The 26,463-nt window shown below is 37.8% G+C and overlaps 1 protein-coding gene across 3 annotated transcripts; it reads right to left on the bottom strand.

Moving 5' to 3' along the window:
* Positions 1–14,582: 14,582 nt before the first annotated feature.
* Positions 14,583–16,333, bottom strand: LOC122017314 (polyamine oxidase 3-like). 3 transcript variants are annotated; one of them, XM_042574893.1, is made up of 6 exons: positions 15,500–15,745; positions 15,279–15,367; positions 15,061–15,174; positions 14,889–14,976; positions 14,792–14,805; positions 14,583–14,615 (listed from the first exon to the last, which is right to left on the bottom strand). In XM_042574893.1, exons 1-6 carry the CDS (start codon positions 15,713–15,715, stop codon positions 14,597–14,599), a joined length of 540 nt encoding a protein of 179 aa, XP_042430827.1. In that variant the 5' UTR covers positions 15,716–15,745; the 3' UTR covers positions 14,583–14,596. The 3 variants fall into 3 exon arrangements, with proteins under 3 accessions (XP_042430827.1, XP_042430828.1, XP_042430826.1); XM_042574894.1 differs by lacking the exon at positions 14,583–14,615 and adding an exon at positions 16,253–16,333 and having other exon boundaries at positions 14,682–14,805; positions 15,500–15,615; XM_042574892.1 differs by lacking the exon at positions 14,583–14,615 and having other exon boundaries at positions 14,682–14,805.
* Between the last annotated feature and the right edge of the window lie 10,130 nt (positions 16,334–26,463).

Genomic DNA, 26,463 nt, shown 5'->3' with positions numbered 1-26,463 from the left:
AAACTCCGGCTATCTCAAGTAGCTCCTTGTGTGTGGAGAAACCTCACCACAACACTCACAAACACTTGAGAACAAGTAGACTACTAATTAGGGTTTACCACCACTAATTTCGTCAACTATAACCAAGCTCCCAAGTTTTGGTTATATAGGCCACGGGTTGGAAACCCCGCCTACCAGTCGACTGCCAAAACATGCAGTCGACTATCCTCTGTGGAAATTCGACCGTTACATCCTAACAGCTCGATACCAGTCGACTGCTAAAACTAGCAGTCGATTGCTCCACACTGACCGAACGAATGAAGTATTCTATTCGCTCCCAGTCGACTGCCTGGTCGACTACACCAGTCGACTGCTAAAACATGCAGTCGACTGCTACAGTAGCGCTATAGTACTGCTACAGTAACGCTACAGTAAAATCCTAAAACTAGGATTTTACTCCGAGTGCAATCTCTCGTGCACTCGAACCCTCACCCTTAGACTCACTTGATGCTTCTTTGCAACCTTAACCTTTTGCCTTCAAGTCTACTTCCTTTGGCTCTCGTCCCTCGGATGCATACAAGCCCGTGGCTCGTCTCCAATGTCATCTTTCGCGTATGCCTCGAAGTCGCTTCCCTCGGCCCTTGTCCTTGCTGCCTTATCCACGGTCCCTCGGATGCTCCATCCTTCATCGGACCCGAAGCCATCAACCTGAGTCACATGTGTATCCTGCAAACTTGCACAACTCAAATACACATATCAAATACAAGGGTGAACCTAACTTAAACCCTTTGCCCAAACACCAAAACACATGGTCCCGCGGACCATTGGGATTGCTCCAACAATCTCCCCCTTTTTGATGTTTGACAATACGTTTAAGTTAGGAAAAACAATAGCAAATAAATATGCTAAAACAAATGGACTTACGTTGCCAAGGCTACACACTTGGACTTACACCGCCGAATGGACTTACGTTGCCAAGGCTACACACTTGGACTTACACTGCCGAATGGACTTACGTTGCCAAGGCTACACACTTGGACTTACACCGCCGAATAAAAAATAATGCAACATGCATTTGAACCTATCCCAAGGCTCCCTCTACACCTATGCTCCCCATTGAGCTAGGAATTTTTCCACAGGGATTTTTTAAGAACCTATCCCAAGTCTCCCCCTAAGCAAAGGCACTAAGGTTTTCCCAACTAAACCTTACTTCTCCCCCTTTGCCTAACATCCAAAAAGCTTTCCAACAATATCTCAATTGTTGAAAACTTATCAACTGACCCTAAACTCATGTATTTATCCTCCATAGATCCCATACATCTAAACGAGCTGACCCGGTCAAAATCCAGTGCTGAAAACACTTTCAGACTGGTATCAGTCGACTGCAAGAAGTACCAGTCGACTGCCCTTATCGAAATGAGCTTACAGAGACATTCTGTGCTCAAAAACACTGTTACCAGTCGACTGCTAACTGTACCAGTCGACTGGTACAATATTCATGTAAAAATCAACCTTTTCTAGCCAACTTCAGAAATGCGCCAGAAATTTCACAAACCTCCAAAAAATTTCAAATTTTGTGGAGAGGTCTATTATATCAATGTCTACTTGAGAAAAATATATATAAAAATATATCTATCACCAATCCCAAGATTGACATAAAATATAAAACTAGCTAAAAAGTTCAATTGAACCTTGACCTAAAGTCCTAGTTTTGGCTTCCTCTTGATGTATTTGCCCATACTAACCCACAATGCATCCCTAGCATTCGTTTATATGGCATCTATACATCCAAAACCAATTATCATGCTATATGACCCCAATGTCATATTTCTAAACATGAAACACATCCCATTTGTGCCAATTCCCTAGGTTTGAGACTCAAGTCCGTCTCTAAACCACTTGACACATTCCATGACCCAACCTAGACTCCCAAGTAAAATCCACTTGAGATCCATTGGCCATGGGTCTCAAATTGACTCTTTGAGCTCCCCTAGAGCTTTTAGCCTTAGCCACCTCTCTAGGTGACTTATCCACAATGGCTAGGTCATATCGGTGCACCTCCGGTGACACTTGGCCTACAAACCTAACTTTCTTAACCTTGGACACCTTGTCCTTGGTTAATTTCTCCTTACCTTTAAATGGTTTTCTCTTGCCATTTATTGGCTTCTCCTTGCTATAGTCATATGCAACCCTAGCATAAGACTTTACCTTAGCATTGGAGACATTAGTGTTGGTTGTTACTCGGAAAACCTATAGGTTCCACTGTACAAAAATTTTGTACAAAGGTCTGAACCTTTTTCCTAGCTACCATGTGTTCTTTTAAATTAAATTTTGGATCGCCTGCGGAACTTAACACGTTTGATCCAAAACTTAATCTATTTGTTCTTTTAGGTTTTGACTTGGATCTCCTGCGGAACTTAACACGTTCGACCCAAGTCTCCTTAAGTTATTAATTCCATTAAATATTAATTTCCATAATTGGTTCCCAGTACTGACGTGGCGAGGCACATGGCCTTCTTGGATATGGGAGCAACCACCACCGACTAGACAAAACCTTTTATAGAAATCTAATATTTAATTTCCTAAAATAACTTTAGGTTAACCAAAAGGAACAATCAAATCACAAGGAAAAGAAAAAACAAAAGAACACAACATCGAAAAACATATTCGAAATTCTAGAACGTAAGCCTCTTGTATTTGGTATTATTTCCATAAATAACTAGCATGATGCGGAAAGAAAAATTACTAGTTATACCTTGTAGAAAAACCTCTTGATCTTCTACCGTATTCCTCTTCTAACCTCGGACGTTGTGTGGGCAACGATCTTCCGAGATGAGAAACCACCAAGCACCTTCTTCTCCTCCTAGCTAGGTTCGGCCAAAACAAGAAAGCTTCACCAAGGAAGAAGAAAACACCAACCAAGCTCTAAGAGATGCAAGTTTCCTCTCCTTCTTCTTCTTCTTCTCCAAGTAGTATCCGGCCTCCACAAGAGCTCCAAGCAATAGAAAGTTTCGGCCACCACAAAGAGGAAGAAGAGAAGAGATGATGGCCGGCCACAACACCAAGGAAAAGAGGGAGAGAAAATAATAAGGGTTATCTCTTGAAGGCACCCTCACCCCTTCTTTTATATTCCTTGGCCTAGGCAAATTAGGAAATTTAATTACAATAAAATTTCCTCAATTTCCTTGACATGATTTAATTGAGAAAAATAAAATAAAATTTCCCCAATTACAATCTCATGGCCGGCCACATCATTGGAGAACAAATTGGACAAGTTTTAATCAACAATTAAAACTTCCTAATTTGTTTCCGGAAATTTTAAAAAATAAAATTTCTCTTTAAAATCTCTTCATGGTTGATAAAAGGAAATTTCTATAATTTTAATTTTATCAACATGTGAATAATTTCTAAAGAAAAAATAAAACATCTCTCCAATCTACAAATAAGGAAAGAGATCTAATCTCTTTCTTTAATCTTTTGTAGATCTTTTACAAGAGAGATATTTTAATTTTAATTCTCTTTAAATTATATCTTCCACATAATAATAAAAATTAAAATTAAATTTCTTTTTAATTTAATTTGGCCGGCCCTACTAGCTTGGTTTCAAGCTAGGGCCGGCCCAATTTTATACCTAGGCCTGTCCTAGCTTGGTTCCCAAGCTAGCTTGGCCGGCCCCCATTGGGTGGGTATAGAAGGTGGGTATAGGTGGGTATAGAACTCTATAAATAAGAGGCTACGATAGGGGCCGAGAGGAGGAATTGGTTTTGGTCTCCCGATAAAATTAAGCATCCCGTGTTCGCCCCGAACACACAACTTAATTTTATCAATGATAATTCATTCCACTAGAGAACTATCATTGAACTACCGCACCAATCCCAAATTACATTTTTGGGCTCCTTCTTATTATGAGTGTGTTAGTCTCCCTGTGTTTAAGATATCGAATGTCCATTAATTAAGTGAGTTACTGACAACTCATTTAATTAATATCTAAGTCCAAGAGTAGTACCACTCAACCTTATTGTCATGTCGGACTAAGTCCACCTGCAGGGTTTAACATGACAATCTTTATGAGCTCCTCTTGGGGACATTATCAACCTAGTATCTCTAGGACATAGTTTCCTTCTATAATCAACAACACACACTATAAGTGATATCATTTCCCAACTTATCGGGTTTATTGATTCATCGAACTAAATCTCACCCATTGATAAATTAAAGAAATAAATATCAAATATATATGCTTGTTATTATATTAGGATTAAGAGCACACACTTCCATAATAACTGAGGTCTTTGTTCCTTTATAAAGTCAGTATAAAAGAAACGACCTCAAATGGTCCTACTCAATACACTCTAAGTGTACTAGTGTAATTATATAGTCAAGATAAACTAATACCTAATTACACTACGACCTTCTAATGGTTTGTTCCTTTCCATTTTGGTCGTGAGCTACTGTTTATAATTCATAAGGTACTGATAGCATCATCTTCTGCATGTGACACCACATACTATGTTATCTACAATATAAATTAAATGAAAAACTACAAACAAATGTAGACAATTTGACCAAATGTGATTCTTTATTCATAATGAATGTTTACAAAAGCTTAGGCTTTCAGTATACACTGCAACAATCTCCCACTTATACTAATGACTAAGCTGCCATATCTTCTACCATACATCTGATTCCCATTCCCTCCACATGCCGATCGAAAGCTTTCGCTGGAAGGGCCTTAGTGAAAGGATCTGCCAGGTTATCCGCTGATGCAATCTTGGCGATGACAACTTCTCCTCACTTCACGATATCTCGTATCAGGTGGTACTTGCGCTCTATATGTTTACTTGCCTTATGAGCTCGTGGTTCCTTCGAGTTTGCAACTGCACTGCTATTATCACAATAAATTGTGATGATTTTGGGCAAACCAGGAATCACATCTAAGTCCATTAGAAAGTTCCTGAGCCATACTGCTTCTTTAGCCTCAGAGGCTGCTACATACTCGACTTCCATGGTTGAGTCCAAAACGCATTCGCTTAACACTCCTCCATGAAATAGCTCCACCTCCTAAAGTAAACACATAGCGATGTAGACTTCTGTTATCCCTATCGATTGGAAATCAATCTGTAACCCACGGGGAGCAAATCGTGCTTGGTAAACTAGCATATAATCTCTAGTCCTTCTCGGGTACTTTAATATATGCTTTCCAATGTCCTTGTCCAGATTACTCGATATCACGACCATGCCCACCAAAGCGGATATCGGTCTCGTATAACATTGCATACATTAGGCTTCCTACAGCCGAATAAGGAACTGCTTTCATGTCCTCTATCTCTTTGATGTCTTCGGAGACATCTCTTTAGATAGAGCTACTCCATGTCTAAAAGGTAAGAAACCTTTCTTGGAATCCTGCATGCTAAAACGAGCAAGGATTGTATCTATATATGAAGCTTGGGACAGACACAACATTCTTTTCTTACGATCCCTTATAACTTTGATCCCAAGAATGTGTGCACAATCTCCTAAGTCCTTCATATCAAATTGTTTGGACAACCATACCCTTACGTTCGATAATACCTTGACATTGTTGCCAATTAACAAAATATCATCTACGTATAGTACAAGAAATACCACCACGTTTCCGTTACACTTCTTGTATACACAAGACTCATCCGGACACTGAATAAATCCATATGACTGGATTACTTCATTAAACTGGATGTTCCAAGATCTTTAAGCTTGCTTCAGTCCATAAATCGACCGATTGAGCTTACACACTAGATGCTCTTTGCCTTTTCAATGAACCCTTCCGGTTGCTTCATATGGATGTTCTCTTCAAGACTTCCATTAAGGAAAGTTGTCTTGACATCCATTTGCCAAATCTCATAATCTATATGAGCGGAATGGATAAGAGTATCCGGATAGACTTAAGCATAGCTCTGGCGAAAAAGTTTCCTCATAATCGATTCCCTCTTTCCGAGTGTACCCTTTTGCAACAAGCCTAGCTTTGAAGGTTTCTACCTTCCCGTCTGTCCCTCTTTTCCTTTTGTAGATCCACTTGCATCCAACGGCTTTTACACCATCGGTGGTTCTACAAGCTCCAGACCTTATTAGAGTACATAGACTCTATTTGAATTCATCGCCTTTTGCCAAGATCGCATCTATATCTTGGAGTGCTTCATCATATGTTCGGAGTTCATGTTTACAGGGATCAAGTCCAAGACTCTCCCAAAACATGAATCTTCAGTTTGACAACCCTCCCACTCGACGAGGCACTGTCCGTGGTTGTGTATCATGTGTGACACGTGTTGCGGTCTCTTGTGGTACTACATCTTGTACTTTGGTACTAAAGTAGGCGTGTCCTCTCTTAGTTCTTCTAAAACAACTTTACTATCGGGCTTGTGATCCATTATATAGTCTTCTTCTAAAAGCGAGCATTGGTGCTAACAATGACCTTCGGTCTTTAGGACTATAAAATAAACCACCTTTCGTTCCTTTTGGATATCCTACAAACACGCGAACTTCTGTACGAGATGCTAACTTATCAGCATCTTGTGTCAGCTCATGTTCTGTACGACCCCATATCCGAATTTGTCTGAGACGGGTGTTTCGCCCATTCCACAATTCTATGGGAGTAGAAGAAACTGATTTAGAAGGTACTAAGTTCAGAACGTATACTGCTGTTTCCAGAGCATATCCCCAAAACGAATTTGGTAATTCTGAATAACTCATCATTGATCTAACCATCTCCATAAGAGTCCTATTCCTTCGTTCTGCTACACCATTCTGTTGGGGTGTTCCAGGTGCAGACAATTGGGATTGAATCCCGGCCTCTGATAAGTAATTCCTAAACTCTCCTAAGAGGTATTCGCCACCACGATCAGATCGTAGTGTCTTGATACTTTTACCTAATCGTTTTTCCACATCAGCCTTGTATTCTTTGAACTTATCAAAGCACTCGGACTTGCGGCGCATTAGGTAAATATATCCATATCTTGAATAATCATCTATGAAAGAGACAAAATATTCAAAACCTCCTCTTGCCTGGACAGACATAGGACCACACAAATCAGAGTGAACCAATTCTAACACTTCTTTGGCTCTATACCCCTTGGCCTTGAATGACCTCTTGGTCATTTTTCCTTCTAAGCAAGATTCACAAGTTGGAAAATTTTCCAACTCTAATGAACTCAAAAGTCCATCGGCTATAAGCCTCTGAATCCTACTTAAGTTAATATGACCAAGCCTTAGATGCCAAAGATATGCTTGGTTCATTTTTGAAAGTTCTTTTCTCTTATTAGAATTAGAAGATGAGTTATAAATTTCTATGTTTTGCTTTGTGGAAGAAATTGGATTTAAAATATACAAATTGCCAACTAATGCACCAGAACAGATAATCACTTTATTTCTTTTAATAACTACATCGTTACTGAAAGAAACTGAATATCCGTCTAAAAACAGTTTAGAAACTGAAATTAAATTCTTTCTAAAACTGGGTACATAAAGACAATTTCTTAAAACTAAATTTCTATTTCTACTAAAAGATAAGTCGACGTCTCCCACTGCAACAGCTGCCACCTTAGTAGCATTGCCCATGTAGACGGTAATCTCCCCTTCAGATAGTCGTCGGGTTTCCTGGAACCCCTGCAAGGAATTGCAGACATGATCAGTGGCTCTCGTATCTACACACCAGGTGCTGGTAGATAACACCGCTAAACATGTTTCAACAACTAGAGCATGAGATATACCTTTGTTTTGGTTCCTACGAGGACAGTCCGCCTTCCAATGTCCTGCCTGCTTGCAGATGAAGCATTTGCCCTTCGGCTTCTTCACTCCAGCTTTAAATCCCGTACTCTGAGATTTATTCACTTTCTTTGCTGAGCCAGCTTGTTTCTTCTTCTTCTTTCCTCTCGGTTTAGAAGTAGAACCATTTTCAGCAAAGTGAATTTGAGAATTGTGACGAAATAATCCTTCTGCTGCTTGAAGTTCTGTCAGTAGTTCCCCTAATGAATAAATCCTTTTATTCATATTATAGTTCTGGCGGAACTGCTCAAAACTTCTAGGTAGCGTTTGGAGGATCATATCGATCTAGGTTTCCCCATCAATTTCTCCTCCAAGGATCTGTATCTCGTTCAGATAAGCCATCATCTTTAGGATATGATCCCTTACAGGAGTACCCTCTTGCATGGTGGCAGTCATTATCTTTCTCATGGCTTCTTGCCTAGAAGCCCTATCCTGATGACTAAAGAGCTCCTTGAGATTGTTCATAATATCATAAGCTGTTGGTAAATCTTGATACTGATGTTGCAATACATTTGACATTGAAGCCAAAATGTAACACCGCGCCATCTCATCTGCCTTTACCCATCTCTTATGATATTCAATCTCCTCTTGGGTAGATTCACCAGTGGGTGCATTAGGACAAGGTTCAGTCAGTACAAATTTATAGCTTTCAGCAGTCAGAACAATGTCCAGGTTCCTTTTTCAATCTATATAATTAGGTCCAGTAAGTCTATTCTGTTGAAGTATGATGGACAGTGGGTTGAAAGTCATCATAAGAATCACAAATAACTTTTGGTCAGAATTCTAAATTTAGAATAATATTGATTCCTCAAACAATACTATTTTAAATTAACCAACACCTCATAACACCGTGAATTTTGTATGCCACGTTAGTGTGGACGTATACAAATTCAACATTTGTAAAAGGAGGGTTTTAACCCCATTAATTTTATTATCTTGTCAACCTAACTTTTGACAAATAAAATTAATAGTTGGTATCATTTGGTCATATAAATAATAGCAGTGACTCCGTTGGGGAGGATACTATTAGATGTGTCTAAGTGTATACCATTACTTGACACTAAGTCCATTAATAACATTATGCCCCTTCCGTTGGGGAAGATCACACGCTCTTAATTAACTTCCTATAGTCATCCATAAATGGAAGTCTGTTCTAGTGATCCGCAAACAAGCTCATCCGTTATGGAGGAAGGCACTCAGAGCCAACGCGCAAGCTTGTTTGTATCACTTACAAACCAGTAATGGAGACCATGGGATTTATTTAAAAATCCTTCTCCCACTTAGTTATTTATAAATGAGGAATTTTAACTATGCTAGCCTACTAAAACTTGTAAACTAACATGCACACACAGCATAATATAAAAGCAATAAATAGAAAATTTAATTTTCAACTATTATGGCTTTTAATTATCCTCCGTGTGTTGTCATCCCAAGCTGCTGCCATATTTGGCCACCGCCACCGGGTCTAGCTGTCGCATCCATCTTGCTCCTAGTTCCGCTGCGCCTCTGGTCCTCAGAAGGTTCCACGCTTTGCAAGATTCGATCCGCGACATAAATAGAATTTTACATTTTGATCCTATATTCCATAAAAGGAATGTACATGTGTCTAGATCAAAAATAAAATCCTAATAAAACTAAATACAGCACCTGCTGTATTTGAATACAATCATGCACACACAAATAAATGCCCTTGACATGTCCAAGGGTCCAATCACACACATAATAACTAAAAGCCATAATAGTTGGATCCTGCATCCACAAAGTTAGCACATCCTACTATTATCCTGCCTAAATTATGTATTACATGTGCATAATTAAACTAAATACCAAATACACAGAGGCAAAACCCTAGCTCTGATACCAATTGTTGGTTGCTACTCGGAAAACCTATAGGTTCCACTGTACAAAAATTTTGTACAAAGGTCTGAACCTTTTTCCTAGCTACCATATGCTCTTTTAAATTAAATTTTGGATCGCCTGCGGAACTTAATACGTTTGATCCAAAACTTAATCTATTTGTTCTTTTAGGTTTTGACTTGGATCTCCTGCGGAACTTAACACGTTCGACCCAAGTCTCCTTAAGTTATTAATTCCATTAAATATTAATTTTCATAATTGGTTCCCAGTACTGACGTGGCGAGGCACATGGCCTTCTTGGATATGGGAGCAACCACCACCGACTAGACAAAACCTTTTATAGAAATCTAATATTTAATTTCCTAAAATAACTTTAGGTTAACCAAAAGGAACAATCAAATCACAAGGAAAAGAAAAAACAAAAGAACACAACATCGAAAAACATATTCGAAATTCTAGAACGTAAGCCTCTTGTATTTGGTATTATTTCCATAAATAACTAGCATGATGCGGAAAGAAAAATTACTAGTTACACCTTGTAGAAAAACCTCTTGATCTTCTACCATATTCCTCTTCTAATCTCGGACGTTGTGTGGGCAACGATCTTCCGAGATGAGAAACCACCAAGCACCTTCTTCTCCTCCTAGCTAGGTTCGGCCAAAACAAGAAAGCTTCACCAAGGAAGAAGAAAACACCAACCAAGCTCTAAGAGATGCAAGTTTCCTCTCCTTCTTCTTCTTCTTCTCCAAGTAGTCTCCGGCCTCCACAAGAGCTCCAAGCAATAGAAAGTTTCGGCCACCACAAAGAGGAAGAAGAGAAGAGATGATGGCCGGCCACAACACCAAGGAAAAGAGGGAGAGAAAATAATAAGGGTTATCTCTTGAAGGCACCCTCACCCCTTCTTTTATATTCCTTGGCCTAGGCAAATTAGGAAATTTAATTACAATAAAATTTCCTCAATTTCCTTGACATGATTTAATTGAGAAAAATAAAATAAAATTTCCCTAATTACAATCTCATGGCCGGCCACATCATTGGAGAACAAATTGGACAAGTTTTAATCAACAATTAAAACTTCCTAATTTGTTTCCGGAAATTTTAAAAAATAAAATTTCTATTTAAAATCTCTTCATGGTTGATAAAAGGAAATTTCTATAATTTTAATTTTATCAACATGTGAATAATTTCTAAAGAAAAAATAAAACATCTCTCCAATCTACAAATAAGGAAAGAGATCTAATCTCTTTCTTTAATCTTTTGTAGATCTTTTACAAGAGAGATATTTTAATTTTAATTCTCTTTAAATTATATCTTCCACATAATAATAAAAATTAAAATTAAATTTCTTTTTTATTTTAATTTGGCCGGCCCTACTAGCTTGGGTTCAAGCTAGGGCCGGCCACCCAATTTTATACCTAGGCCGGCCCTAGCTTGGTTCCCAAGCTAGCTTGGCCGGCCCCCATTGGGTGGGTATAGAAGGTGGGTATAGGTGGGTATAGAACTCTATAAATAAGAGGCTACGATAGGGGCCGAGAGGAGGAATTGGTTTTGGTCTCCCGATAAAATTAAGCATCCCGTGTTCGCCCCGAACACACAACTTAATTTTATCAATGATAATTCATTCCACTAGAGAACTATCATTGAACTACCGCACCAATCCCAAATTACATTTTTGGGCTCCTTCTTATTATGAGTGTGTTAGTCTCCCTGTGTTTAAGATATCGAATGTCCATTAATTAAGTGAGTTACTGACAACTCATTTAATTAATATCTAAGTCCAAGAGTAGTACCACTCAACCTTATTGTCATGTCAGACTAAGTCCACCTGCAGAGTTTAACATGACAATCTTTATGAGCTCCTCTTGGGGACATTATCAACCTAGTATCTCTAGGACACAGTTTCCTTCTATAATCAACAACACACACTATAAGTGATATCATTTCCCAACTTATCGGGTTTATTGATTCATCGAACTAAATCTCACCCATTGATAAATTAAAGAAATAAATATCAAATATATATGCTTGTTATTATATTAGGATTAAGAGCACACACTTCCATAATAACTGAGGTCTTTATTCCTTTATAAAGTCAGTATAAAAGAAACGACCTCAAATGGTCCTACTCAATACACTCTAAGTGTACTAGTGTAATTATATAGTCAAGATAAACTAATACCTAATTACACTACGACCTTCTAATGGTTTGTTCCTTTCCATTTTGGTCGTGAGCTACTGTTTATAATTCATAAGGTACTGATAACATCATCTTCTGCATGTGACACCACATACTATGTTATCTACAATATAAATTAAATGAAAAACTACAAACAAATGTAGACAATTTGACCAAATGTGATTCTTTATTCATAATGAATGTTTACAAAAGCTTAGGCTTTCAGTATACACTCCAACAATTAGATCGGTATCCTAAACCCGATCTATCATTGTTGGGTTTTTGGCTACCCAACACCATGCCCAAACCCTTAGATCCAACATTGAATCTTTCTAGGGTTTTCTCCAAACGATCAAGCTTTGCCTTCAAAGCTTGATTTTCCCTTTCTAGGTTCCTAAACCTGGAATCAATATGTCCACAATGGACATTCCTAGACCTACCTTTTCTAAGTATATGTCTCCCCTTCTTGGGATTAATGTCATGGTTCTCCTTAGGTCTATCATTTCTTGATTTATCATGAATTGGTCTTCTAGGGTTATGATCTACAATTATCCTATTTCTATCATGATATCTAAAGCCAAAATTATGCATGGGTAAATAATAGCAATTATTTCTAACATGCATGGAGGAGTTTAAATTTGGATTAAACTTCAAGTTAGGATATACCTCCCTTACCCTTGAAGCTCCCCCTTGATTTAAGCTCCTCTTCTTCTTCTCCCACTTCTTTAAATGCGCAAGCTTCTTGATCTCCCTCTTCTTTGGGTATTTTGTATGGTAGTGTCCCTTCTCCCCACATGTGAAGCATACGATGCGCATTCTACTTCTTTGTGCTTCTTCATTCCTACAACCCTTGTTAGTGTTTAAATTAACTTGAACGGGTTTAGGATTTATCTTCTTCTTACCCATTGGACACCTACTCTTGTAGTGTCCCTTCTCATTGCACCCGAAGCAAATTATGTGGTCCTTTGACTTCGTTTCGGTGGAGGTGCTTGCTAGATTGAACACTTCTAAGACCTCTTCTTCTTCACTTGCCTTGGACTTTTCTTCAATTCTTGAGGATGTAGATAATGCCTCATCTTCCTTCTCCTCCTCGGATGTTGAGCATGGCTCAACTTCCATTTGCTCCTCCTCAACTTGAGCAATTAAACCCATCTCCTTGGGTTCTTCTTCTTTTGATGTTGAATTGGTCTCCACATCCGATTGGTCCTTCTTCTCCTCTTGGACCACTTCATCTTTTTCTTCGGATTTTTCTTCTTCGTGTGTAGGCATGAGTTCTTCCCATTGAGCCTTCTTTATCTTGCTCTACAAATTATGAGCATTCTCGTACTCACCTACACACCTCATCACATTAGAAGGCAACATATCAATTAAAATTGATATTATACCTTATTGTTTGCCTCCGATCTCGAGGTTTGCTCCTCCGTCCAATATCGTGGTCGGAGCTTCTTCCCTTTCTTATCTTTTGGGACTTCGAACGGTTCCTTGATCACCATCATGGTATCCCAATCCGTGTTGAAGAAGACTTCCATCTTCATCATCCAATATGTGATGTCCCATAAACCTCCGCCTTCAAACTTTGGCGGTTCTATCAAGCCGGTCATCTTCTTATATTTGCTCTTCTCGACGATTAGTCCGGTGAAGTGCGACCTTGGCTCTGATACCACTTGTAAGGGATCGGTGGCTGGCTTGAAGGGGGGTTGGATAGACGGTACCCCCAAATCGATTGCTTCCTACACTCGTTAGTATGCGCAGCAGAAATACAAACAAAAACAAACAAGCAAAACACTAAAGGAAAGAAAAACAAGCAAACCGCTAACACGTTTCCTTTAACGTGGTTCGGAGATTAGGGCTCCTACTCCACGGCGTGTCCTTGAGGTGGACGATCCTGATCCGTCGGTGGATTAGTCCCCGGTAAACTCCGGCTATCTCAAGTAGCTCCTTGTGGGTGGAGAAACCTCACCACAACACTCACAAACACTTGAGAACAAGTAGACTACTAATTAGGACACTACAAGAAAAAAGCCTTACAACAACGGTTTTTCACCGTTGTCGTAGCCCCTTTCAGACTGTTGTTAAAGGCTGTGTTGTTAAAGGGGGTACTCAAAGACAACAGTTTTTAACCGTTGTCTTTGAAGACAAAGACAACAGTTTTTACAACGGTGAAAAACTGTTGTCTTTTCCTTCAAAGACAACAATTTTTCACCGTTGTCTTTGAGCGTCTACCTTTAATAACAGGGTCTTCAACAATAGTTTTAAACTATTTACGACAACAGTGAAAAACCGTTATCTTTTTTTGATAAAAAATAAAAAAAATATTAAAATTTATTATACAATTTTCTAGTATTATAAATCATTCAAAATACTAAATTTGTAAATAAAATTTAACATATAATTTTCTAACATTCAAAAATAATATTTACAAGATTCCGAAGAAATTTCAAAAGCAGCCAACAAAATGACAACGACACTATTAAAACAAAGGTAGAACAACACAACATCCTAATCCTAGAAGAGTAACACAACATCCTAATCTTGATATCCAGTTTTGAAGAGTTGGATCATTTGAACTACTTTTACCATGTACAACACTAGAAGAGTAACAAAACACTACTTCTTAATTCTCCTAATCCTTCATCTTCTTCATCCTTGCCATGTTTGCATCGTACTTGGATCGAAGTGGACCAAGTCGATAAAGAAAGAAGATAAACTAAATGCCTTCATCTTCTTCATCCTTGCTTCTTAATTCTCCTAATCCTTCATCTTCTTCATCCTCGCTTCTTAATTCTCCTAATCCTTCAAACTCCACCTGTAAGAAGAAGATAAAGAAATGTCACTTGATCTAAACTAAATGCCTATGAATAATAAAAAAAATCTGAAATCTCATAAAGTAGACTTAATTCATTAATAATGCATCATATTGAATGCCTCTCCATGACTAGCTTAATAGCATGTGCTATAGACATGTCTTCATTTGTTTCATACCTGAGTTTGTTAGCCTGTAAACGTTGAATAGTCATTTCACAAGAGAAATATTTCCAAGTTATCAACACTGCAGATATAAGGTTAATAAAGAACTTGCCTCTTCCAGAATGGTTTCAAACACCTTACCAACTTTTTCCACTAGATCTTGAGGCACTTGATGTCCATCACCATCAAAGAGTGCGTAGCTGAAAAATAGAAATAAATTTGTCTCCATAAGATTATAGTCTCCATGATCAGTGATATCTGTTAGTTATTCAGTTAACCATTACCTCTCCAAGTCATGATCATACAAGACAGAATTGTCACCAGAAGTTCGATAAATTGGTAGACCAAGTCTTCCAATCCAAGATGCCAATGGATTCTCGTTGCAGACACCATGCAACCTGAAGTGTCCAAATTAAAACTTCTAGTCACTGAAATTTTGAAGGCTGGCCACAATCCTCTTCAGAAGGAATGAAAACAAAAACACAAAAAAAGAGAAGCATACCAGGCTGCTCCCATGTCAACAGGAAAACCAAATGAGTAGTTAGTGTGAACTCGACCACCAATTCTATCCCGAGATTCTAAAAGCACAACCTAAGGAATAAAAAATAAACTTCCATGTGATACAAATTACCCAGCCACTTCACACACTACATTCATATCAGAACTTAGAATCTAATATGTAAAGGCAACTGAAAAAACTGTTAATTTATATCGACATAACACCTGAAAAGCTGCATTTTTCAGTGCATGAGCAGCTGCAATCCCTGCAAATCCACCACCAATGACAATGGCAGAAGGAGAGTGAGATTGCCTTGCTTCAGTCTTCTGATAGAATGATGCTGCAAGAAAATTTAAGTCAATATATATATAGATATATATGTTGATGTGAAGCAGTAAAATGCAAACTAGAATATATTTTAACACCATGAAAAAAAACATAATTAATAATAAATCCAACACAAGAACAAGCAACATATTTTGTCGTGTTGTATATATATTTACCAAATGCATTTTCCTTCCACATGGTTGAACTCTAAAAATAATTCAGAAAGTACCCCAATAATAAGACTGACAACAGAAAACACCCCAAACATAAAAATTTAGTTTTATTTGCAATTATGACAGATAATCATGTAACTAGCTTCAGTATTCCCACAAAAAAAAGATATGTAACATAACAATATACTGATACAAAGAAAACTAAAGGGATGACCATTAAAGGAAAGAATACCTTAAATAAAATGAATTCAGAAAGTTCCCATAGGCTCTGGATTAATCCTTTAAGTTTACTTTGATCATGAGCTAAATCATTGCAGTGAATAGATTTAAATCGAAGTAGGTAAAATTCCCATTTTGGCAGCCTGTATACCTCACGAAACCCATCTGCAATTTCACACTAGAGGTTGAAATCGAGCTCTTAAAAATCTTTAAACTTGATATACCGAAAGCTGGAATAGAGCAGGAGGCTATACTCACCAGAAAAATCCAAATTGATGCTGGAAATCATTGAAAAAGGGATGAGTAGATTCAAAACTCTACTAAGCTTGAACACCAACATCTCACGACTGGAAGCCCTAAGAATCGACCTGAAATCAGTCAAAAAATTGAAGATTTTGTGACAAAAATTTACCCAGAAATAGGTCACAAAAAGGACTCTATTTGGGCAGAAACAAGCATAAAAAATATGTAAGGAACAAAACCCCACAAATGATTTGAAAATGAGGGAGGCGGGGAGGCGAAGGGTGTCAGTGACAGTGGCGAGTACGCGGAGAAGAAGTTTGTCCAAGAGCAGCAGAGATCTCTTCCTCCATCGCAGGTTCGTTTTCATTAGGGTTTGTGTTTGATCACTGAGTCGCATGTTGAAGAGTGCATGATAGAGAGGCCTTTTAGTTGAGGCGGCAGCGACGCATATGGCAGAAGCGAACCTGAGGCCCATCTAGGATGGAAGGCAGTGGAGCATCTAGGGTTTTCGACGAGAAGATGCAGGAGGAAGAAGTAGAGGACACTTACTGTTAGTGGATTTCATGTCGGAGGTCTTGCCCGTGAGGGCGTCCTTAATGGACTCGTGGACTGCTGCTGCTCCTGCGCGGCTCCGGTGAGCGAGAGATTGTGAGAAAAGAGAAAAGAGGGATGGATTGAGAAGATAAAAGGGTGGAATGCGGCGGCAAAAAAACTTTCGGGGAGAGGGAAAGAAAAAAAGCGGGGCAAAAATTGGCGAAGGGGAAAAAACGACGAAGGAAAAAAAATACCAGTATTCAACATCACTTAATCGACAACGGCTTTTAAAAACTGTTGTCGTAATCCCAAAAAAAAGGGCACATAGACAACAGTTTTCAAAAACTGTGTTGTAGCATTTAAAAATCGTTGTCGTAGTCTTAAAAAAACATAAATAGACAACGATTTTTAAAAATCGTTGTCGTAGGCCAAAAAAAATGCTAAAAGACAACGGTTTTTGTTAAAACCGTTGCTAAAAGGCAAAAAGACAACGGTTTGGTATAAAACCGTTGTCGTTTGAGTGTTGTTGAATGACGTTTTTCTTGTAGTGGGATTTACCACCACTAATTTCGTCAACTATAACCAAGCTCCCAAGCTTTGGTTATATAGGCCACGGGTTGGAAACTCCGCCTACCAGCCGACTGCCAAAACATGTAGTCGACTGCCCTCTGTGGAAATTCGACCGTTACATTCCAACGGCTCGATACCAGTCGACTGCTAAAACTAGCAGTCGACTGCTCCACACTGACCGAACGAACAGAAGTATTCTGTTTGCTCCCAGTCGACTGCCTGGTCGACTATACCAGTCGACTGCTAAAACATGCAGTCGACTGCTACAGTAGCGCTACAGTACTGCTACAGTAAAACCCTAAAACTATGATTTTACTCCGAGTACAATCTCTCGTGCACTCGAACCCTCACCCTTAGACTCACTTGATGCTTCTTTGCAACCTTAACCTTTTGCCTTCAAGCCTACTTTCTTTGGCTCTCGTCCCTCGGATGCATACAAGCCCGTGGCTCGTCTCCAATGTCATCCTTCGCGTATGCCTCGAAGTCGCTTCCCTCGGCCCTTGTCCTTGCTGCCTTATCCACGGTCCCTCGGATGCTCCATCCTTCACCGGACACGAATCCATCAACCTGAGTCACATGTGTATCCTGCAAACCTGCACAACTCAAATACACATATCAAATACAAGGGTGAACCTAACTTAAACCCTTTGCCCAAACACCAAAACACATGGTCCCGCGGACCATTGGGATTGCTCCAACAAAAGGAACTGCTGAAGATGCGTGCGGATGTGCGTGTACCTGACCAATGAAGAGGCCCCCCCTTTTTATATGATTTTTCTTGCCTTTTAAGCCTGCGCGCTGCTAGAGAATATCGGGTGTCAGGGATTGTTGGGTGAGGGAAGTGTTGGTGCGGTTAGCACTAACGGTCTAACTCAGGTTTTGATGAATGAAAAATCAGGTTAAGTTAGGTTCGTCGTTATCTAACACTCTGATCGAGTGTGCAGGATAAGTCCAGACAGGTCGACGGGCTGACCAGATGTCTGGCACGAAGTCCAGCTAGGTCGATGGGCTGACCGGATAGCTGGCAAGAAGTCCAGACGGGTCGAAGGGCTGACCGGACGTCTGGCAGGTAAGTGAGGTAAGTCACTGGAGGGGAGTGACTGCGAGGACGCGTTCCCTGGAAGGGAACATTAGGCGTCGATCCGGCTTAGATCCATTTCGGATGTCTAAGTCGAGATCGTGACTAGATTCCGGTCTCGGAAAGACGGAATCTAAGTCATACTATTGGTGCTAATTCATACTATTATAAAATGTGCTAACAATCTATATTGCAGGATGTATATTACCTCGGACTAACTTTGTTTTGCAGGAAAAGGGAGTTTTCTGGAACAAGGTGGTCCGGGCGCCCGGAGGTCCAGGCGCCCGGAAGGAATCCGGGCGCCCGGAAGGCAAATTATATCCAGCCAAGTCGTCACCACGTGGAGCATCTTGGTTTGAGCAGCTACGTCACATTCCAGGCGCCCGGAGCAACATATAAAAGAAGCCCCAGGCAGGAGCTTCAGGATCATCAATATGAGAACTCTTCTACTGCTGGTCCTGCTGCTCTACTGCGACACCAACAAAGCTCCGACAAAGCGCTCCTTCGGTTTTTAGTTAATTTCCTTGTCGGTATTACTTTGTTTCACTAGCATTCCCTGTATTCATTTTGTAATTATATTCGAATTGTTAGTGATTGTCCAACGAAAGTGGTCAAGGACCACGGGCCTTCGAGTAGGAGTCGTCACAGGCTCCGAACGAAGTAAAAACAACTGTGTTCATTTACTTTTCCGCTGCGTATTTTTACTCGACTTTTCGAATCGATATTCACCCCCCCCCTCTATCGAATCTAACGGTCCTACAAGTGGTATCAGAGCGAGGTTCCGCTCTGATTTGGTGCAACCACCAATCAGACTGGGGGTGAAATTTTTTTTTCCTTTTTTTCCGGTCTTCAGTTTTACACTTAAACTCCAAATTGGTTTATCATTTTTTTTATTTTTGTTGCAATTAAATCTAAATTGGTGCAACACCAATCTAGATTTTTCTACTATTTTCTCTTCCCGCACTACTAATCCAAGACCAAGTCTTGGGATATTTTTTCGGTTATTTACCTGTGTACAGGATGTCCCAACAAGAAGGCTTCAGCACAGTACGACCTCCACTCTTCAACGGGGACGATTTTCCGTACTGGAAGAAGCGCATGGAGGTTTACCTCAAAACAGACTTCGACCAGTGGATGAGCGTTACGAGACCCTATAAAATTCCAGCAGACACTTCCGGGAATATACTGGATCCTGAAGACTGGACAGCTGATTTGAAGAAGAAGGCGTCAACAGAAAATAAAGCAATCAACACTCTACAGTGCGGATTAACAAGAGAAGAACTAAACAGAGTCGGTCCACACAAAAACGCTAAAGAGCTGTGGGACAAATTGATCGAGCTGCACAAGGGAACGAGCGACGCCAAGGTAACCAAATGAGACTTGCTCTTAAATAAAATTTTTAATATAAAAATGCAGGAAGGTGAAACGGCGAATCAGCTCCACGCGAGGATCAAGGACATCCTCAACGGGCTTCATGCGATAGGCCACCAGATGGAAAATAGAGACTTAATAAGGTACGCATTAAATGCTTTTCCACGTAATAGTTTGTGGGCATCAATAGTGGATGCCTACAAAATTTCTAAAAATCTTTTTAAGTTAAAGTTAGATGAGCTTTTCTGTGAATTAGAATTACATGAACAAACTAATGCTGGAGCCGAGAAAGGTATAGCTTTATTTGCAGGTTCCACCAAAGAAAAGAAAAGCAAGCCTGAATTTGAAGAAGATTCACCAAGATTCAAGACGAAGAACACCAGGTGAACTTGGTAAGAAAAATATTCACCAGGAGAAAGAAGAGCTTCAAAAGGACCTTCAAAAGATCGGTTCTCCTCGGAACAAAAGAGCGTGACTTGCTACGGCTGCAATAAAACACTACAAGAACGAATGCCCAAAATTGAAGTTCGACAAACCAAAGCCAACCAAAGAAGGCACTCAAAGCAACGTGGGACGACTCCTCGGACGAATCGGTGGAAGAAGAGCGGAAACATCGAGCCACCTCGCGATGGCCGCGAAGATGAAAGAAGGCAGTCGGAAGATGAAGCGGTGCAGAACCGAAACAAGCCACGAGACCGTACTCGTTTCCGAAGGCCCGAATGAGGTATATTTTAATTTTAAAAAAAATTAGAATTATTTCCTGTTTAAATAGTAAATTAACTAAAATAGAAAATGAAAACAAATCACTTCTTGAGGAAAATCAAAACCTCAAGGAACAAATCAAAAATTCAAATCCAACTCAAGATCTAACACTTGAGGAGGAGAATTTATCACTAAAAAATGAGATTAACAATTTAAAAGAAATGTTAGAAAAATTCACAACAAGATCAAAAAATCTAGACTTAATCCTAAATAATCAAAAAGCATGCTATAATAAAACCGGACTAGGATATAAGTCGAATTCAAATAAAACCTTCAAATCATTAATAACCCAACACAAATCAACCAATCTAGCTTGGGTTCCGAAAGCGTGCTTAACCACGCAAATAGGACTTAATCAATATTATATACCTAAAGAAAAAATACATTATATAAAATCGAATAAACCAAACCAAAATCCAAAATACAAACCTAAATCAAATTCAAAATCTAAACACTTTAAAAATCAACAAAATTATCACCAAGTTAACCATAACTATAAAAAGAATCGACACAAACCTAAAACCAAAATTTAAATTAATGGCCAATAAGTCAGGGGAATGCTGGCACCTCCAAAACTAACTTACCCGACAGGGTAACCCAAAACAAACTAACCCGGCAGGGTAATTAGGATTAGAGACCAAGTTTAACTTGAATCATGGTACTGGTGAAATTTTTGGATGATAGTACGTTAGGGAAGCTTGGGCATCGCATGTCTAGAAAGATATGGCTTCGATCTGGTGCATTTGGCCAAGTGGAACTGACCGAAGCTACCCTTAAATGGATCCTAATCAGTTAGACCAAGATTTAGTACTAAGCTCCGTGGATAGGACTATTCGGAAAATCTCGAAAGGTTGGTTACTTCTAATGACGTCCATGTGACTCACCAAGCTTAGAAGTTTATCCGAAGATTGCCTATTTGTGGAAACCAAAGCTAAATCTGAATCTAACACAAGTTAAACCAAAACTCCACAATTAACAATCCAATTTCATCTCACAAAATCATAGGATTCCCTGATTGATAATATAGATCGGGTGAGATGAATAAGGCTAAAATTTTTAAACTTAAAAATTAATTTCAAAATTTTAATTTTAAACTTAAAAATTAATTTCAAAATTTCAATTTTAAAACTTAAAAATTAATTTCAAAATTTTTTTAAAACTTAAAAATTAATTTCAAAATTTCAATTTTAAAACTTAAAAATTAATTTCAAAAATTTTTTAAAACTTAAAAATTAATTTCAAAATTTTTTTTAAAACTTAAAAATTAATTTCAAAATTTCAATTTTAAACTTAAAAATTAATTTCAAATTTTTAAAACTTAACTTAAATAATGCCTGCTCAAAAAGACTAACTTTAAATGCTACTTACTGTAGGAAACCAAGTGGATTTTGGACAGTGGTTGCTCCAAACATATGACTGGAGATCACACCAAGTTCACTCAACTCACTTACAAAAGCTTAGGAACAGTTGCCTTTGGAAACAACGGCAAACTCAAGGTAATTGGTATAGGTAATATTGAATTAAAAATAGACTTTGTAATTACAAATGTTTTACTTGTTGAAAATTTTAAATATAATCTTCTGAGTATAAGTCAATTATGTGATACTAGGTATAAGGTTAAATTTCTATCCACAGAGTGTTTAATCAAACATCTAGATAATCCTACCATAAGCCTAAAGGGTTTTAGAAGAGACAACATCTATGCCATCAACTTAACCACTTCCTCCATTAAGTGTTATTTAACACAAAAACTTTAGAAATATAAGCAAGTTAAATGGACTAGTGAGAGGCTTACCAAAATTACCTAACTTAGATTCAACCACATGTAATGCTTGTCAACAAGGTAAACAAATTAAATCCACTCACAAACAAACAAATCAGCCACAAACTAACTCAATATTGGAACTTCTACATTTAGACCTTTTTGACTCCCATGGAGTCAAATCTATAAATGGAACTTATATTGTTTAGTAATTATAGATGATTATTCTAGGTTGACTTGGGTAAAATTCTTAAAACATAAAGATGAAACTTTTGAAATTTTTACAAATTTTTGCAAACAAATTGAAAACGAAAAAGATATTAAAATTAAAAGAATTAGGAGTGACAACGGGGGAGAATTTAAAAATCACAACTTTAACAGTTTTTGTCTTGAAAACGGTTACCATCATGAGTTCTCATGCCCTAAAACCCCCCAACAAAATGGGATTGTAGAAAGAAAAAATAGAACCTTACTTGAAGCTTCTAGAACAATGTTAAATGAGTATAACCTACCTAAATACTTTTGGGCAGAAGCCGTTAGTACAGCCTGCTATGTACAGAACAGAACAACAATAAATAAAACCCATAACAAAACATTCTTCGAAATGTTTTATAATAAACAACCAAATATAAAATATTTTAAAGTATTTGGGTGCCCAGTTTTTATCTTAAATACAAGAGAACACTTAGGAAAATTCTCCTCTAAAATTGAAAATGGAATTTTTGTAGGATATTCCCTAAATAGTAGAGGCTATAGAATTTACAATAAGGTTACCTTAAAAATTGAAAAAACTACTAATGTAAAATTTGAAGAAACTAAACAAGACTTAGAACTTACACAACCACCTGAATTTGTTCCAGAAACCAACCAGACTCTAAGTCATGAAGAAGAGGAACAACATCAAGAGAGTCAACCCACTAGAACAATAAGGGTTAACCCAAATCACCCAACTGATCAAATAATTGGTGACCCAGACTTGAGAGTTCAAACCAGATCATCTTTTAGAAACCTAAGTCAAATTTCTTTAATTTCAAAAATTGAACCCAAAACTGTGGATGAATCCTTACTAGACCCAAACTGGATTATAGCTATGCAAGAGGAACTAGCCCAATTTGAGCGTAATGAAGTTTGGGACCTAGTACCACCACCTAAGAATAAGAAAATAATAGAAACAAAATGGGTATTCATAAACAAATTAAGTGAAACTGGGGAAATTACTAGAAATAAAGCTAGGCTAGTTGCCAATGGGTTTAGTCAGGTTGAAGGACTTGACTATGATGAAACCTATGCCCCAGTAGCCAGATTAGAATCCATTAGAATGTTACTAAGTTATGCAGCCCACAAGGGATTTAAACTATACCAAATGGATGTTAAGTCTGCCTTTCTTAATGGACTAATTAAGGAAGAAGTTTATGTAGGTCAGCCTCCTGGGTTTGAAAGTCTAGAACACCCTGATTATGTTTTTAAGTTAAAGAAAGCTTTATATGGACATAAACAAGCACCCAGGGCATGGTATGAAAGGCTAACATCGTACTTAACATCTAAAGGATTCAACCAAGGTCAAATTGACCCATCCTTATTTGTTAAATCATTAAATACAGACATATTTATTGCACAAATATACGTAGATGATATAATATTTGGTTCAACAAATTCAGAATTTTTAGAAGAATTTATTAATCTAATGGAAAAAGAATTTGAAATGAGCTTAGTAGGAAAATTAACTTATTTCTTAGGATTACAAATCAAACAAATAAATGAAAGAAATTATATTTATCAACATAAATACACTAAAGACTTACTTAAAAAATTCAGAATGGAAAATACAAAAGAAATAAAAACACCTATGGCAGTAAACACAATCTTAGACAGTGACCCAAATGGAAAACCAATTGATTTAAAACATTATAGGAGTGCAATAGGTAGCCTACTGTACTTAACTGCAAGCCGACCTGATATTTTATTTGCACTTAGTATGTGTGCTAGATACCAAACTTGTGCTAAGGAATCCCATTTGACACAAGTTAAAAGAATTTTTAGATATCTTAAAGGAACAACAAATGTAGGAATCTGGTATCCTAGGACAAATAATTTTGAACTAATAGGGTATTCTGACTCAGATTATGCTGGATGTAAATTAGACCGTAAAAGCACAAGTGGTGGATGCCAATTACTAGGTTCATCACTTTTTAGCTGGTTTAGTAGAAAGCAACATTGTGTTGCTCTATCTACAACTGAGTCAGAATACATAGCTATAGGCGAATGTGTTACACAATTATTATGGATGATGCATACTCTAAAAGATTTCAACTTAAATATCACAAATGTAAAAGTATTAATTGACAATATAAGTTCAATTAACTAAAACTAAAAGAAATAATCATTCAAGAACCAAACATATTGAAATTAGGCACCACTTTATCAGGGATCATGTTACTAAAGGTGATATTGAACTCAAATACATTGAGTCCAAATCAAATTTAGCAGACATTTTCACAAAACTACTCCCTGAAAGTGAATTTAGCAACTTACGTCGAAAATTAGGGATGTGCTTAATAGAATAGGATTTTTCAAAAATTTTCAAAAACAATTCTTTCAAATTATAAGTTAAATTTGTGTGTTTTCAAAATTTTCCATTTTTAGATTTTCAAAAACAGTTTTGGCCTTAGACTAGTTTTGAATCCTTAGAAAACATGTACCCATAGGACTAGTTTTTGAGCATCTCACCAACACCTTAGGTTTATCTTGCTTGTGTTTGACAAACATAGAAAGGGGTGAGATGCATAGGCCAACTATCTGGACTTAAGATGCTTATTTCAGTGCATCAGCATAAGTCTGGACGTTAAATACAAACCAGACAGTAATCAGATTAAGATCATCAGTCAAGTCAAACACTGACTGTTTATAATCACCTTAATCTGACTAACCAAGTGAAAACTACTATCTTCTGATAGCTAGTTAGTACCTAATTGGTTAGACAGCTGTTTAAATTTAAGTATCAAGTTTAGGGGGAGAAATTAATTAAAATTTTGTGTGTTTGAAAAATGCTTTTGTACATCTATTATAAAACTAATTTTTTTAAAAAAACACCAGTTTTCAAAAAGTTAAAGTTAACTAAGGGTTTGAAAAACTTGGAAGTTTAATCCCACCTAATTTTTAAACCTGATTTAAAAAGTTGACTATTGCAAATTTAAATTTATTCAGTTTTGTAACATATGCTTGAAAATTAAACTTTCCAAATTGAGCTTTTATCAAATTAGCCTTAAAAATTTATTTTTGCAAATTTAATCTTACTTGTTTAATTTTTGCTTTGTTTTGAAAAATTGAAGTTGAAAATTTACGTTGTTGAAAAATGTAAATGTTACTTAAACTTGAAAAGTAAATTAAAAAAAAAATAACCTGATTTAAAAATTTTACACACTTGAAAAGTTAAACTTGATTAACTTTAAATTTATACTTTTCAAAATTCAACATGTCTTCCCCAAGTCAACTTGACTATTTTTAACTTTGTGTTAAAAAATTGTAGATATTTTTCAAAATTAGCTGTTTTTTAATTTGATTACTTGTTACAGTAACTCTACACTATGATTGTTTACCCTTGTTTTTTTTGGATGAATGCCAAAGGGGGAGGGTTAGGTTGGTTAAGTTAGAGCAACTAAATGCAAACTTGAAAAACTAACTTAAAACCTTAAAAACCTCGAAAATCATGCTTGATTTTTGCATATATTTATCACTAACTTAACCAGGTTGTCATTCCATCAAAAAGGGGGAGATTGTTGGTGCGGTTAGCACTAACGGTCTAACTCAGGTTTTGATGAATGACAAATCAGGTTAAGTTAGGTTCGTCGTTATCTAACACTCTGATCGAGTGTGCAGGATAAGTCCAGACAGGTCGACGGGCTGACCAGATGTCTGGCACGAAGTCCAGCTAGGTCGACGGGCTGACCGGATAGCTGGCGAGAAGTCCAAGCGGGTCGACGGGCTGACCGGACGCTTGGCAAGAAGTCCAGCTAGGTCGACGGGCTGACCGGATAGTTGGCAAGAAGTCCAGACGGGTCGAAGGGCTGACCGGACGTCTGGCAGGTAAGTGAGGTAAGTCACTGGAGGGGAGTGACTGCGAGGACGCGTTCCCGGGAAGGGAACATTAGG

Source organism: Zingiber officinale, chromosome 8B (assembly GCF_018446385.1).
Source record: "Zingiber officinale cultivar Zhangliang chromosome 8B, Zo_v1.1, whole genome shotgun sequence".
Lineage (NCBI taxonomy): Eukaryota > Viridiplantae > Streptophyta > Magnoliopsida > Zingiberales > Zingiberaceae > Zingiber > Zingiber officinale.
Note: the sequence above shows the minus strand (reverse complement) of the source record. Positions and strands in the feature narration are given on the sequence as shown.